At 33.7% G+C, this 16,003-nt stretch overlaps 1 protein-coding gene across 6 annotated transcripts in view; it reads left to right on the top strand.

The window, feature by feature from the left end:
- The window catches only part of PHF14 (PHD finger protein 14), a 163,511-nt gene that overhangs the window by 9,108 nt on the left and 138,400 nt on the right, over positions 1 to 16,003 (top strand). For all 6 annotated transcript variants that reach the window (XM_072033614.1, XM_072033612.1, XM_072033613.1 and 3 more), the window contains exons 3-5: positions 1,222 to 1,871; positions 6,648 to 6,792; positions 14,950 to 15,109. In XM_072033614.1, the coding sequence (XP_071889715.1) occupies positions 1,222 to 1,871; positions 6,648 to 6,792; positions 14,950 to 15,109 (955 nt within the window). The remainder of the gene's footprint in view (positions 1 to 1,221; positions 1,872 to 6,647; positions 6,793 to 14,949; positions 15,110 to 16,003) is intronic.

Below are 16,003 nucleotides of genomic sequence, written 5' to 3'. Positions count from 1 at the left end.
CATGTTTACAAAATTTACTTAACTTAGTGCGTTGTCCCTACTGTTTCTTTATTTGGCTTTATAAAGAGATGGATGTGCATGGAAATTCTCTCTTGTTGATACTTGGTGTAACTTTGTGTGTGTGTGGGGTAAGTAAAGTAAATAAGGACTTTTAAAAAATGTTTGAGTACCAACATGTTTCTTCTCTGCATCTATTTTATAACATCTGACAGTACCTCAGGAAGCTGATGATAGCTCTGAAAATTTAAACTGAAAGCAGTAGCCATTGCCCATTTGATCCATTGGATCAAGCAACTTTTTTTTTTTTTAATTTTTTAACTTAATTTTTTAAAAGTCTTCTCTGACTTTTTCTTTGTGTAATGCTGCAACTAATGCTGTAAATGAAAAGTAGTAGTAGAATATAAGATGGAAGATGGATGATCTTGATAAAATTTAACAAGTTTAAGACTTGGCATCCTTTCCAGTAATTTTTACATGTTCTTTACAGTACAGATGGTTGCCTTATTTTTGTGGGTTCTGCATATGAATCCTCTTCCTTTCTGTTGCACAGATTGGCCAGTATTAATTAATGGAGATAGTGATTGAACACAGAACAATATCATCTGAATTGTATAAGGTTAGAATTTAAGCATTGTTGTGCAGCTTCAGTGCTGAATGAGTCATAGTTTATGTGGGATTAATAAGTGAAATAATATTTGTAGTTAAAAGAATCCCCCAAACCAGAAAATAAACCTGTACCAGAAATTAAGGATATGATTATCCACATTATTAAGCAGTACTTGTTATATAAACTTCTTAATTTTTTTTTTCATTTTAAGTCTCTCCTGTTGGATAGCTATTTCAAATATTTTTAAGATTTAGGAAACACCTCAAAAATTAAAACCTAAATGTTCTTTCATTGAGATGTGATTTCATACGGAAATTATTCTGTGCTACTTCTTACTGTTAGTATGAGCTGCAGTTCAGAGGAACATTAAACGTTCATTTAATAAATTCTACCATCTTTTTTTTCCATCTTAAAATGCACTCATGTTTAACAGATTCTCAACATGCCACTTGAAATAGCAGTATTTGGACTCCAACTGAAAAAATAGGTGGACTACCTTATGAGGGAGGAATCATTTTTTTTGCATCGTTTTTTTGTTTAACAACTTCAGCACATTTTATTTTTGGGGGTACATTTGTGTTGGAACATTTTTTAAATTTTCATATGCTCAACAGATTCTGAAGGAAGTGGTCATGGGAGTGAAGATGCATCAAAGGACAGTGGAGAAGGTTCCTGTACTGAATCAGAAGAAAATGTCTTGGAGGAGGAACCAACAGAAGAGAAAGTAGAAGAGCAACAGCCAAAGAGCTCCACTGAAGAAGAGGTGCCGACAGCAGACAAAGAGGTAATTAAAACTGAAAAGAAAGAGCAAGAAGATGAAGAAGAAAAGCCCAAAAAGAAGAAAGAAAAAGAGAAAGCAGCTGAACCTGATGCTGTGGCTGATGAGCAAACTAGTGAACCCAAAAAATGGAATTTGCGCAGGAACCGGCCTTTACTGGATTTCGTATCAATGGAAGAACTAAATGATATGGATGATTATGACAGTGAAGATGACAATGACTGGCGGCCTACTCCTGAGAAAAAAAAAGGAAAAAATGCACTGCGAAAAGAAGGGAGTGATGGAGATAATGAGGATGATGAAGATGATGGGAGTGGAAGTGATGAGGATGACAATGATGAGGAAGGTAACGAAGAAGATAACAGCAGCACAGCTAGCGATGGAGGATCCAAGAAGAAGAAGAGTAAAGTTCTTAACAGAAATAATGCAGATGATGAGGAACTGACAAATGATAGCCTGGCTCTTTCACAAAGCAAGAGTAATGAGGTAGTGCAACCAACTTTCTATAATATATCTGTTGAGAAATGGAAACTACTCCACAGTGCTATTCTGTTAGTTTGAAAAGTTGAATTGATTGGCTTGAATTATGTTTAACGAAGCAGCAAAACTGTGCTAAATAGGCACTCACTGCTTATTAAATAAACTTCCTTGGACCATTTGGCCAATCTATTGCCTCTAAAGTCAATAGACAGACTTCTCTTGGCTTTGGGGATGGGTGGGCTACTTCTAAAGTAAATAGGAGGTCTGGTATGCAAATCAGCATGTATCAGTGAGATAGTTTGCCTAAATGTTCCACATCTGTAATATTATAAAAGTTAAAAGCATCTCGCATGTTCTTAAAATAGCTAAATAATAGGTTATTTTTTTTATCCTAGCCCTTCTTTGTGACAGATGTCAAAGACTGAGTGCTAAGTTCACTGATAGAAGAATTCTAACCAAAGAAATACGCACAGTTGGATTTAAAATCAAATAGGATAATCATGATAATCTATGTTGGTTTTGTTTATAATGCACACAGGTGAAGTAAATTCTTACAGTGCTAAGAAGCATTTGGGGACTATTATTACTACATGTCTAACTGCAGAATCTGAAAATTATATGTTGTGTCTAATAATGACACTTTTTTTTTCCATGCACAATTACAGTTGCCTTAGAGGTTGTGCCTGTGGAAAAATTAACATATTAGCTTGTCAGGATGGTTGATTTCATATCCTACAATAGCAAAATCCTGAACAGAGTAAAAAGAATTACTGTAAAATCGACATTTCATTTTCAGGAAATAATTGCAGTGTTAATGAAACATTTGATAAATGATAATGATATGACACTATTTAAAGTTCTGCCTGTTTTATTTCATCTTTATTTTAATGAGAACTAAAAAGAATATTTTGAAGAATGAGTGGTCTCTGTTCCAGATACCTTGTTATGTTATAAATAATATCTATTAATATATGATTGCAAGCAAGCTGTGCAATTTTAATTACTAGTAATAACTGATTTAAAAAATCCATAATTCTAGGTGGTTTTTTTTTGTACGTTGTATATAGGCATCTACTGTTTTTAAATTAGTATGGATGGGGATGTTTGCAAATTTGGCTTATTATGTATTTTAGATGTCACTTTGGTGTGTATGAAGTACTTTTTATTTATTTATGTATCTATTTTCACTTAATTTGTCATTTGCAGTCTGTAGAAGCTAAATGTTTCTCTGTTGTTAACAGCTAACTTGGCCTGTGAAATGGTTTCATCTTCACAGCTGGTTTTGGCAGGAGGAAAAATCTTTCATACACTAGCTCAGGAGCTGATCGTACTTTACGGATACCAATGACAAGAACTTCAAGTCATCGTTCTGAGACAGGCTGTTTCCTTACAGTGTTGTTTCCCATATCAGAATGGAAATACAAAAATAGATTCTTAAGGATATATGAATATGTCCTTAATTTCCATTGACTTGGAAAATTAGGCCTGTTATACAAACAGAGAGCTGTTAGGCTGCATTTTTTGGGAAGCTTCTTAATATGTATAGCCCTCAGAATTAATTGTTGCCTTGGATTTAGGACATTAATGAAAAAATAAAAATAAAAATTTGAAAACTTGAAGTTCAAATAATAATTTTATTATTGATAAATTATCTGTGTATGTAAAACAGAGCACTGTTTGTGAAAAGGCCTTCTAGCAAGAAGTCTTGTAACAGTGTCTGTAGACTGGACTCTGCACTGTAATTTTTAGATTAGTATTCAACTGTATTTTTAACAGTGCAATTTCCACTACTATATTTTCTAATAAAAGGTTTGGAGAGAAAAAAAGTCCTGTTTTGCAGAGAAGCGAAATCTCATTATGCTGCAGAAGCTAAGTACTTAGAAAAACAGATGTCTTAATGCATAATTACTGCATGAAGGAATGTTCAGGTAATTAACTCTGAACATTGTAGTAGTGGCCTTAGTATGTGTATTTCCATTTTTTACTGACCAACTCCCTTTATTTTTTGTTTGCGATTTTCATTTTATTTTCCTGCATGTTGCAAAAATCTTTTGAGGTATGGGTATATGGTATTTTTACCAGTTCCCTAATGTGCACCTAACTAGGCGCTTTTGTACTGTGTGAAGCACAGGCAGACAAACTGAGCTTGCTTTTCTAGAATTAAGCATCATTAGTAGATAAATGACGCTTTTCTGATTTTTTTTTTTAATTGTTCCCAGTGAGTTTATTTATTGTAAAGATTCCATTAAATTTATATGTAGGTAGGCATATAGCTTGAAACACTTGCTTTCTTCATTACCACCACAGAAATGAGGATTACGCAGTGATGCAGATGAAATCCATTCTCTCACTTGGGTAGGGTGCAGGCACTGTTCAGGTGGTTCGAGTTCCTGCCTCGACCTCAAGGTTCCTGTTCTTCAGGCAAGTAGGGTCACCTATGGGGCAAGGCAGGACGGGGCAGAACAGCATGCCTTCCAGATTGCTACCTACAGGTCTGTGTAGAAAATTAAGCTATTCAGTTGTTCTGTGTTTGACCTGTTGGCTGTCTTCACGTAATGTAAAGCATCATGGATGTGGATCCTAACCCTAGCTCTACATTTGATGCCCATCCATCACTGGTTGGGTCTTTTCTTTTGCCCAGGTTTGCAGATGTGTTGTTTTTACAGTGCAATTCCATTTAAAGTAATACTTGTTTTGCTTTAGTGATTACCATACCTTGGGCTTCTATGACAGCAGAGGTTGCAAATTTCTTTTAAACTTAAGTTAGTGAAGCCAAATACCAGTTTAAGTTCAAGGTATTGTCAGAAAAAGCTGATTTCTGTATGCTTCCAACAGGCCTGTGCTACTGAACAGTTACCTGCCAGAGTGAGGGAGCACCTTTTATTGTTGCCTATCCTCAATGTGTGCACATTATAAGTAATGGTGGGCCACTGTGTTCTGTTTCTTTTTTTTTTTTTTTTTAAAATGTGCAAGTTTCTTGCTTGCCTCCAGGTGTGTCACAGCTTTGTCTTAAAAGGAGGATGTTGAAAGAAATGCTTGTTAAGCCTGAACTCTATAGGGGAAAACCTTGTCTTCACCATTTTGGCCTTCCTGCAAACAAGTGCGACCTTATGAATGGTTGTGTAATCTTTCATTTTTACCTCTAGATGAATGTGATTTTTTTTTTTTTTAAATAGGTCATCTTTTCTTACTTTTTTTAGAGCAAAGAAGCGGGAGATCCAAAAGTGTTTCTTAACTGCTAGAAGTATGTGTTTGAGCTTTCCTACATCAAAAACATTATAACAAGCCACCTCTTTTATTTAACGTGAACTATTTGAGACCAGCTTTAGGTCATTTTATTGCTTTATCTTGCTTTAAAATCAAGCAAAGATGTCTCTCACCCTCCCCAAATACCTGCCTAGATAAACCCAAAGTACAGAGACCAAGGAGACATCATCAATGATTCACTGAAAATTTTGTTTGGAGGCTTACTGTATAAGATTGAGAGACTATCATAAAATAATTATGTAGATCAGTGTAAATTTAAGATCCTTGAGGAAGAATGTGTACCTCAGTTAACATTCATGGTAATTTTTAACTGCTTAGGGTATGCAAGCATATTGGTGCTATATTTTCAGTCATAAATAAGGAGAGAGGAGAAAGAAATATGTTTGATAAGGAATTTTCCAGCTTTTTTTTTTTTTTTCTTTTCCTATTTAAGGTACCACAGAGGTTTCGGAATATTCTCAGATCTCAAGTAAGGATGCCATTTAGTCCTGAAATGTTAGATCTCTGCTCAGAAACTGGTCGGAAATCTCTGCTCAGAAACTGTTTTTCTTTTATCCTGTTGAGATTTGCTTCACCAGTATGCCTAGTTTCACACTTCTCTGTATGCCTGTATATCACCAATGAAGACAGTCGAAGCTCAGTGTTGCTTTTAGTATAGAAAAGAAGAAAACGTATAGAAGTCAGGAAACTGCAGAAGTCTGTGTATCTTATGCTAAAAATAATAAACACCTAGGCGATGTTTATGGAAAGAATGAAAACTTGCATACAGTTTGTTTGGCTTGTGAAACACTTCTGTTTCCTCAGAGAAATTCCCTGTCAAAACTCAGTCTTTTTAAGTGGTGTAGTACACACTGAAGGCAGCCAAACCAGAACAATGGATTTGCTCTGCAAATCCTTACTCCTGTATAAAATCAGAATAAAATAAGTTGTTATAAGGATTTGAATAGAGACATACATATCTGCATATAACAAAATAAAACAACTGAGTCAGTAATTTATATTTTACATATATGAAGACTTGGCAGGCTTAGCTGTTTGTTTTCAAATTTTATCACATGTGTGAAGTTTATTTTTGTATCTGTTGATTTTTGACAAAATGAAACATCTTTTCTGAATACTGGGACATGGAAGGTCACGTTTTGTCCTGGTGGTTCTGTTTTTTTTTTTTTTTTTTTTTCCTTTTTAAATGGCTTCATAGGGGTCTATGTGTGCTCCTGTTTATAGAAGATAGGTTAAAGTGAAATATATGATTTTATTCAAAAAAATAAGACCCGTCGCTGGACTTTAGATCTAAACAGAACTCTAGGTATATCACGATCAGATTGTATCCATCCTTTCTCCAAGCTCTTAGTTTTACAGATGAAATGTTTAAATGTTTTAATGACAAAAAAATAGTATATGAAACTTTAATTCTTCAAATTTTTTTAATAAAAACTGAGCAAATAGCACATCTTTTGTTTGTTTTATTTAAAATTGAAATTCCTGTCATAATCTGTCTTCATTTTTCAAAATTAGGATTCATTGATCCTTGAGAAGTCCCAAAATTGGAGTTCCCAGAAAATGGACCATATTTTGATTTGTTGCGTTTGTCTTGGAGATAACAGTGAGGATGCTGATGAAATAATCCAGTGTGACAACTGTGGAATAACAGTGCATGAAGGTAATACAATTCCTTCATTCTTAATGTGTGAGGAAAGCTTATACTTTAATAAAATTTTGACTGGCTTCAAAAAAAAAATAAAATCTTGAAACTCTGGTGGGTAATTTTTATAGTACTGCATGGATCCTTTCAGTGGTGAAACATTCACCTACTTCAGGATAGCACGTGCAAGCAAGTACAGGGCAGGTCATGGTCTATGCAGACCTACAGAATGAATCACATTTTGCAAATATTCCAACTAAAGATTGCATTTTCAGGGCTTTAGGCTATCACATCAAATGTATTTTTGTCATATCTATTTCAGTACGTAAATGTGACTACATAATGGGGGTAGAAGATCATAAGAATAAAAGATCTTGTACAAAAAAAAAAAAGTGGGGTGGGGGAGGGGGTCACATATATTTTTACTGTACCAAAAAGGCAGAGAGATGGTGAGGATGAGAGAACGGAATTGGCAACAGTACTGAACAGCTAGCCTTGAACTTTCTCATAATCTTCACTCATAATTTGAAAAGCAGAAACTTTAAAGTTAAAACGTATTTGAAGCATTGGTTTGCTAATTGCTTTGAAATCTAGAGTATGTTTGGATTTAAATGTAGGAGGCTTTTCTACAGTGTATAGGGGAGAGAAGGAGGCACGAGGTCTGAGAGGTAAGCAGAGCCTTAAGTAGATAGAATACAATGCTTGATTGCTTTGTGGGTTTCTGTTAAGACTTTTGAACTTCATAATTTTATTTTTCTGTGAATACTGTTCTGAAATACTAACTTGTTTGCTACAACTTCTGTATGCCTTATGAATATGCCAATTGTTAAACTAATTTAAAGGGTGATTTCAAAAGAGGAGGAAAATGTAGGTTCCTCTTTCTATAGTCAAGTTTTCACTGGCTTTAAAGGAGGATTTCCCCAATGGTTCTGAGATGAGCACGTGGGATTTTAACAGCCTTACAAGAAAGGTGAGGCTATATTATATTTTTGCTCTTGATAGTAACACCTTAAGTACCTGGTGCCTGTTCAGTAATGACTGCATGAAGTTTTCTAAAGGAATGAGGGGTGATAACTCATCTGGGAGCAACTGATAGAGCTCACATGGAACATAACATGGCTAAGTGGTATAGGGGGATTCTGATTTGGACCTAGAATGGTGGATGCTTAAGAAATTCTTCTACATGTCTTACATTTTGAGATTGCTAAAAAGTCAATTTCATTTCAGTGCAACCCTTTGCTTTGTTTTATCATATGCCTGGCCTGCATCACTTGCCCAAAAGCTATTTCTCCTCTTCAGACACCTAGCCGAAACTCTATACAATTTAAAGAGCAAATAACTGGTCCAAAGTCAAGAATCTGTAACTACCCCTAAAACTACATAAGCAGCATATATGTAATACTATACTTTATACTTTATATGTAATAATACACTTTTATATACTACATATATGTAATACTATACTTTGCATATATATGCATATATACTTATGCATATAAGTTTGCATACTTATACTTTGCTTACTTTTATTTCTAAAAAATTAAAGTTCAGCCTGGAAATTAAATCCATCGATTAAATTTGTTCTCATTTCACATACTGACCTATTTTTTTCCTTTAAAAAAAAAGAAACCTTAGATTGCTAGAGAAAAAAATCTTTTAAATTTGTAATTGTACAATTGCTTGTGTGTTTACTTCTGCATAGACAGAACTCTCATTTCTTTTTATAAAAAAGTCTTTAGGCAGTAATCTGTCACTTTGGATAAATGCTTCTGTGGTAAGATCGTGTAATAGCCGGACACCCCCAACTGTGGTGTCAGTTTTCCTGACACATTGATTGCAGCATGTCTGAAGAAAATGTCTGGTGCATATCACAGGATATGACATAACTGTAGGTAGTACACTTGCTAGCTATTGCTCTTGGGTTAGTTGCTATGAATTCAATAAGAGAAGTTTCAAGTTTTTCCATCTGTGTCTTTTCCATCCGCTCTATCTTTATTTTTATTTTTTGCTTTACTGGGATGTGTATGGCGGAGAATAAAACTTCCCTTGCTAAAAGTTTTAGTGTAGTCTCCATATGCTTTAATATTGCTGCTTACTGTGGTCTGCTTCTTTCTGGTTTAAGCATTCATCCTCTAATATCATGTACTCCAGTACTATCCGTTTACTAAATAAAAATACTCTTCTGGATTTTTGATGCCTGAAGTGGTTAATATCTTTTTTCTAAATTCTTGGCTGAATTAAGGGTTGAATGTAACATATTTTAAATACAGCGTTTATTTTTGCAAACCTACACTATACTCATGTATACTGTTAATGCTTTCTTGATTCATAGGTGGTGTTAGCATATGTAGATGTTCTGTTTGACTGACAAAAAATTATCCTCTTGGATAATTGGATAAGACAGAGGAACACACGAAGGCAAGACAAGAATTAGGTCTCATCCCTTTTCCTTCTGTGGCATAAATTTCAGTACAATTGTTCCAATGCTAGCATTTTAGTGTTTGTAATTTCATTTTAATGACAATGCATAAAAATAAGCTAACGACAGAGTGCAGTAGGTTTAAAATAAAGTTAGTTTCCTGTATAAAATGACACGCAATAGACAACTTAACTGTAATCATAATATGGAGATGCAGTTTGTGGAAGAATAAATGTTATGAGAATTTTAACTTCTTGACTTTCATGTGTTTAAATTCATGGGCATTACTCGTATAGCTTTATCACTTAGTGGTAAATTCAAGGAGGGGGCAGACATGGAGTTGTGATACAGCAACAAGGAATACATAGCATGTATTCACAAACAGTAACTGAGAAGGGGCTCTCAGGTAGTCTAAAGATATAAAATTCCAAAATTCAGAATTTTATGCTCATTAAGGAAATACATCACGCATGTTCAGTGAAGTGTTGTTTGGTTTTGTTTTTTTTTCTTTTTTAAGTTTCCTTTGACATATTTTCAAATCAAAGAGGCAGGTGATTGACTTACTGCACCTGGGACCTATTCAGCATTAAGTCTAACAAATGAAACGGAACATGTTAGTTAGAAGACATGCATCTTTTTTGTTGTCCTTTTAGGTTGTCCTCAGTTTGAAACCTAAACAACTACAACCAACACTACCACCTAAACAACTGTGCTGCCTTGAGAAAGAATTTGGAAGAATACCTCCCAGTATTGCTTGGGAGATACGCTTGTAGCAAGCTGTTACATTGCTTTTTGTTCCAAACCCCACAATTCCCAAACAGGATGGTCAGACAGAATAACTTTGTCTTACTGATCAGCTTAGTTGGTAAATACAAGGTTGGAAAGATTTATTAAGCAACATATTGACATGACTATGCACTTTAAAGAGTCATAAAAATAACACTCTATAAATCATTGTTACTAGGACAAATTTTTTTTTTTTCAAACATGGGAGAAGAAGACACAAAATCTGTTGAACCTTTATACTCATCAAAGTTTTAAGGATCCAAAAATGTTAGCGCAGATTAAAGAATACTACTTTGGTAAAATAAGTAAATACCTATGTTTTAAAGACTGAACTCTTGATCTCTGTATTGTAATTATTCAGACAGATGTGGAATAAAATACATTCAGACTTGTTTATCAAGTGCCTTCTGTACTGTCTGATTTAATACACAAGCTAAGTTATAGCACTGCAGTGCAAAATGCTTCTTCTTAATCTTTCAGCTTAAAAGAGAAATGTGAATCCCTTAGCATGGCTGTCACGTTACTTGAAATTAAGTGGAAGCCACTGAAAGCATGGTTTAGAACTGCAAATTCATCTTCTCCATCAGTGTTAATTGTTGAGTCATATTTAGTATATCTGCTTGCCTGAATGTGTTTGATAAACAGTTGATCCACAATTCTAAGTGTAGCATTAAGTGTACCGTAAGTATGCTTAGCATTCAATTAACTTATTTTAAGATGGAATATTAATCTGATCCATTTAAGCTTTCAGTTGGCAGTTAGTGTTGCAGCTAATGATGGCAAGAGGAAAAAAAAATAAATTGAGTATTTCATTTTGAAAAATGTTTCGAATTCTGACACTGCTTAGCAGTGTTCTTCACCTTTGCCAGGGTTTTTGTTATGATTGCAAGTTTATAAACAGAAAGCATGTTTCCGTATCTTGAAAAACTGTAAGGTATTCAAGAAGTAATGCTTATGTGAAGCAACTCACAAAGGAGGATCAGGTGTGTGTTCCAGAATAGCTACCACCAATGACTAGGATATTGTGAATGGACAGAAGAGGTGAATGCTATAATGATCTTAGCTGTTGATTGTTCTAAGTACTCTTACTTGGACTGAAATTCAAGTTTTAGCCCAATCAATACATTTCTTCAAAAGGGTTTCATTCTTAAACTGCTTTTACCTTCATAACTCAATCGAAGTGATTTTTTTTCTTGCATATTTAAAAAAAAAAAAAGTTAGAGCTGTTCCTGTACGTATTTGTCATCCTAACATCAAATGACATCAGTATTTTGTTATGTGACCCTTTAAATTGGGACAAATATTGTGTCATCAATTACTTTTTGTTTTTAAATTCTTTATTATTCTGTATATTTTTGGCATGTTATTTTTTCACTGCTAGTTTGTCAAAGGAATTTAATTATCTTCATAAGCATATTGATTTTTGGGTGTGGAATCCATATGAAAGATTTATGGTCTCCCTTTTACATTGTATCTTTACAGACATTTCATGAATACATCTGCTCAAAAGATCTGCATTATCTAGATGGTTATTAAATTGATGAAATTTGATCTCTTCTCTGGTTTCTGTTACCACTTAACAACCCAAAAGCAGCAGGTACCCTTCATAGCAAACATGAGAAAAATTCTGTGTTAAAGTACTTGCATATCCTTAACAGACAACACACCTTAACAGGTGGTTTCTAATTAATTTTGGGGCTCATTTTTTTTTTTTTTTAAGTATTGTTAAATCAAATTTAGATTTTAGCTGTGAAGTTGCATTTAAATACTACGTGTTTCACTAATCTATTTGCATTAGTGTTAACTTGTGCTAGAAAATAAACTACAGATTTGTTGTGTAAGGCTCAGAATTATGTTGGAGCATGCTCAAACAGATTATGCCACTACTCAAAATAATTACAAAGTACTTTTTGTGAAAAATTGCACAGTGAAGTTCTTTTCCTCACGGTTGAGGATAATGACCTGATGTGTGTGGGTAGAAAAAAACTTTTCTTGAAGGCAGCCTTTTTGTTACTTATGCTCCTTCACAGCAACTGAGGTTTCATAAAAAATCCTTTCATAAATCTTTTCATATGATTTTTTTCATAAAAAATCATACAATCTGTGGAACACTGTTTTGTATCTTGGCTTTTCTAGCTTTATTTGCCAGTTAGTGACTATGGGCTGGATTAACTTTGCTCCAACTGGAGTGCACAACATTGTTTTGGTGTATATATCAGCTGTGATTAACGGTAATGTAGTGTAGTTTTTCCAGCTAATGACCATCCCTTTTGCTGCATGTAGCAGTAGGGTGTTTAGCTTTTGCTAAATGACAGGGAAAAAGAGTGGATGCCTGCTTGTGTCTGTTAGAGATTTTGAAGTCTTTAAGGCTGTCATAGTTATGACAGAAGTTAGAAAAATTAATTATTTTTATATAAATTAATATTATATAATTAATATTTATATAAGTGTAAATGCAATCATATTTAAATTTTATAATATATATTTATATAATATATATACATATATATATTACATAAAATATATAATTATATTTAAATATATAATTATTGATATAATTATTTTTAAATATAATTAGAAGAAAAAAACACTTGGGTTATAACTCTTGACAACTATTTTTATCCACATGAGAAAATTACTTATATTTGCGTTTTCATGGAAACCAAGTCTGTTGTCAACACATGTGAGACGGATGAAAACAATTGCAGCAAACGCATGTAGTTTTCTAGGAAGAAGGAGAAAAAATGACTGATAAGTGTAACTAGGCAAATATTTCAGAATGAAGGCAAGACAGTTGTGGAAAGTCACTGTGCTAATTTTAGCAGCCTGACGGCACTTGAGAAAAACAAATCTAATTACATTTGATTGTTGAAGAATTATCAGTGTTCGGAAGAAACCAATTTTATTTTGCCATATGGATTGATGACAGTATTACTGCTCCTATAGTGCTAGGTAATTTTAATAAGTACATTTAGGAAAATATTAGTTTGATAAGAATGGTCTGTCAGAATTATAAAAAGCTTAATTATTCATCAACCATATAATATCAATGTGTTATGTGTTTGTACATTAATGTAATTGCTTAAAAGTAGCCTTGTGGGCATGTATTCAAGATTGCGTTGTTACAACTTAAAAAGGACTTTCTGGGACACCACTTAAAGCTGGTATGACATAAAAAAAGAAAATTGAGTTAGTTTATGTATGAGCTATACAATATTTTATATACCTAATGAATCTTGTCTGGCACTTCTGGGTATTATTTGTCCTTTAATTCTGGAATACGTCTATAATAAAAAAGAAACATTCTGGTGACTTAATTTAATACTTATTGATGAATCTTGTGCTGTAATGGAAGACTATATTTCTTAAATGGTACCTACAGTGAGTGTTATTGCTTATTTTCTGAATGTAGTTTTAGTCTATTATCTCTGTTTCTGTCACAAGAGGAGTTAGAGCACTGTTACTATTTTATTATAGTCAGTGGGTAATGAACCAAACTAACAAATGATGTTGCTATTTAATTGCAAAATTCAATAATTTAACTGCTCTGCAAGCAAAAATGTTGACTTGATCACTGTTGTCGACAAATAGCTGAGTTTAATCTTTCAGCAGTGTCTCTACTTTGTTTTAACGTAGACAATGAAATATTATTTTTCTCTTATTGAGGAAAAGGTAAATATTCAAAGTGTGTCATGTACAGAAGTATGTTTTTGTGGTGATAAGCTTTAACATCTTCCTTTTTGTCACTTACAGTAGTAGGAATACTATTCTTACTCTTTTTCAAAATTTGTGTAACGAGCTTCTAAATCACTTTAAAATACTAAATTTATAGTGATTAAGCCAGAGATGTGTTAAAATCATAAAAACACTGGGCATACCAAAGAAGAATTGAGAAATTGAATAAGTTTAATCATAGTTTAAAATCAAGTAAAACGAGAATGATGAAGTATATTTTAAATTTTTAGCAATCACCAAAGTGGTGTCTCAAAACTGTTAGTCTGTGCTCATCAGATGATACTTCAGTTTTAAAGTTACAGAAGATCTTTTTAAGTTCAAACCTTTAAGTTACAAACCTTGGGGGATGCAAATTCTTATTTTTATTTTTATTATGTATATTCTCTTTTACCTGAATTGGATGCTGAATGCAAAGTGGAAAAGTGGGCTGGCTGTTTGTTGAACGGGTACTGCTAGCATGATTGACTTCTTAGAGGAAAAAAAAAACACCACACCTTCATTTCAGGGTAGCAAGAAGCCAAAAGATCAGAATATCCAAGAGAAAGCTGTATATGTTCTCAAATCTAAATCCTGACCCATGATACCCATGGGTTTCTCATTTGGTGCTAGTATTTAAGAAACCATGTTATAATTTGTATTAGACTGCTAATCCAGCTCAAAGCAGACTTTACAGATGGAATGGGAAGACAGGTAGCTCTACGTAAGCACTACAACAACAGTGGAAAGAGAGGTATGAAGGATCTTGTAGGATAACAAATGTTTAAAGGCACTAAAAATCATCTCTACAAAACAGAATATTTGGTCAGTATTTTATTACACTTTCATTAGCTGTTGCATTTAACTTGAAATACATTTCTTTAATTGAAAAAAATGCTGTGATTCTCTCAGTCTTTTTGGGTTGCTTTGTTTTGTGTTGTTTTGTGTTTTTTTTTTTTTTTTTTTTTTTTTTAATTTTTTAACGTCTAGGGCACCAAGCATTGCTAAAAGAACAAAGTAAAACAGACCTTTACATCTTTTGGTTGCAATGTAAGATCATCCTTTAGAAATGGGCTTTATTTAGAATTATAAATTTTGCGCTAAAAGTTATCCTTGCATAAATATTGGAAGCTTTCTTGGGATGTTCATCATCATGCAGCTGAGTGTGCTTGTGTATATTTCCTGCTGAAAATCATAACTGAGAAGTACCTGTTTATTTGTCTTTCCTTATGTTGTGTCTTTCATTTTTGTGTATGTAGGTTGCTATGGTGTTGATGGAGAGAGTGATTCCATCATGAGCTCAGCTTCAGAAAATTCCACTGAACCTTGGTTTTGTGATGCATGCAAATGTGGTGTCACACCTAGTTGTGAACTATGTCCAAACCAAGATGGGATCTTCAAGGAGACAGATGCGGGCAGGTAAGGCTGAAGAAGTGGTGTTTCAAATTCTGCTAATGCTTAAAAGTTTGGGTTTTGCCCTTGTCTGTTCCTGTAGGGAGACTGTTATAAATTGGTATAAACAGTGGGTGCTCTATGGATAGTCAATCACCTGATCTTTTTTTTTTTTTTTTGCTCCTAATATTCTTCACTTCCATTATAATATTATAGGTTTATGGACTGATGAGGAAAAGATGTACCCTAAGTGAGAAAAAAAAAATAAATCACCGTTTAATTAAGGGAATGATAAAATCTGTTCTCCAATGTGAAGTGACCGATGTATTGTTGTATATACACAGATGTCTTACTGGATATGCTTTCTTATGTGATGTCTTTCATTCCTGTCGTATTAAAAAAAAAAAAATCGATACTGTTTTTAATGGTAACTAATTTTCTACAATAAAGGAGAGAGCAAAATGGTTAGTAGTAAGATCGACTATAAAGATGACACTTTTTTTTTTTTTTTGAGAACAACAATTAACGTAATTAGGTTCTTTTTCCATAAATTTTTTTCATAGAATGACAGAATCATAGAATCATTCAGGTTGGAAGACACCTCTAATGATCTAGTCCAATCATTAGCCTAGTACTAAAGTCCACCTGTAAACCATGTTATTAAGTTCTAAATCTGCACTTTTCTTGAAGACCTCCAGGGATGGTTACTCAGCCAGTTCCCTGGGCAGCCTATTACAATGCTGCACAATACTTTCAGTAAATAAATTTCTCATAATATTCAACGTAAACCTCCTGTGACACCACTTGAGGCCGTTTCACTTGGTGCTTGGTAGAAGAGCCAGATCCCCACCTTGCTACAGCCTCCATTAAGGTAATTGTGAAGTAGAATAAGGTTTCCACTAAGCCTTCTCAAAGTTAAAC

Source organism: Anas platyrhynchos, chromosome 2, assembly GCF_047663525.1.
Source record: "Anas platyrhynchos isolate ZD024472 breed Pekin duck chromosome 2, IASCAAS_PekinDuck_T2T, whole genome shotgun sequence".
NCBI lineage: Eukaryota > Metazoa > Chordata > Aves > Anseriformes > Anatidae > Anas > Anas platyrhynchos.
The sequence above is the reverse complement of the archived record's forward strand: the minus strand, read 5'-3'. Positions and strand labels throughout refer to the sequence as shown.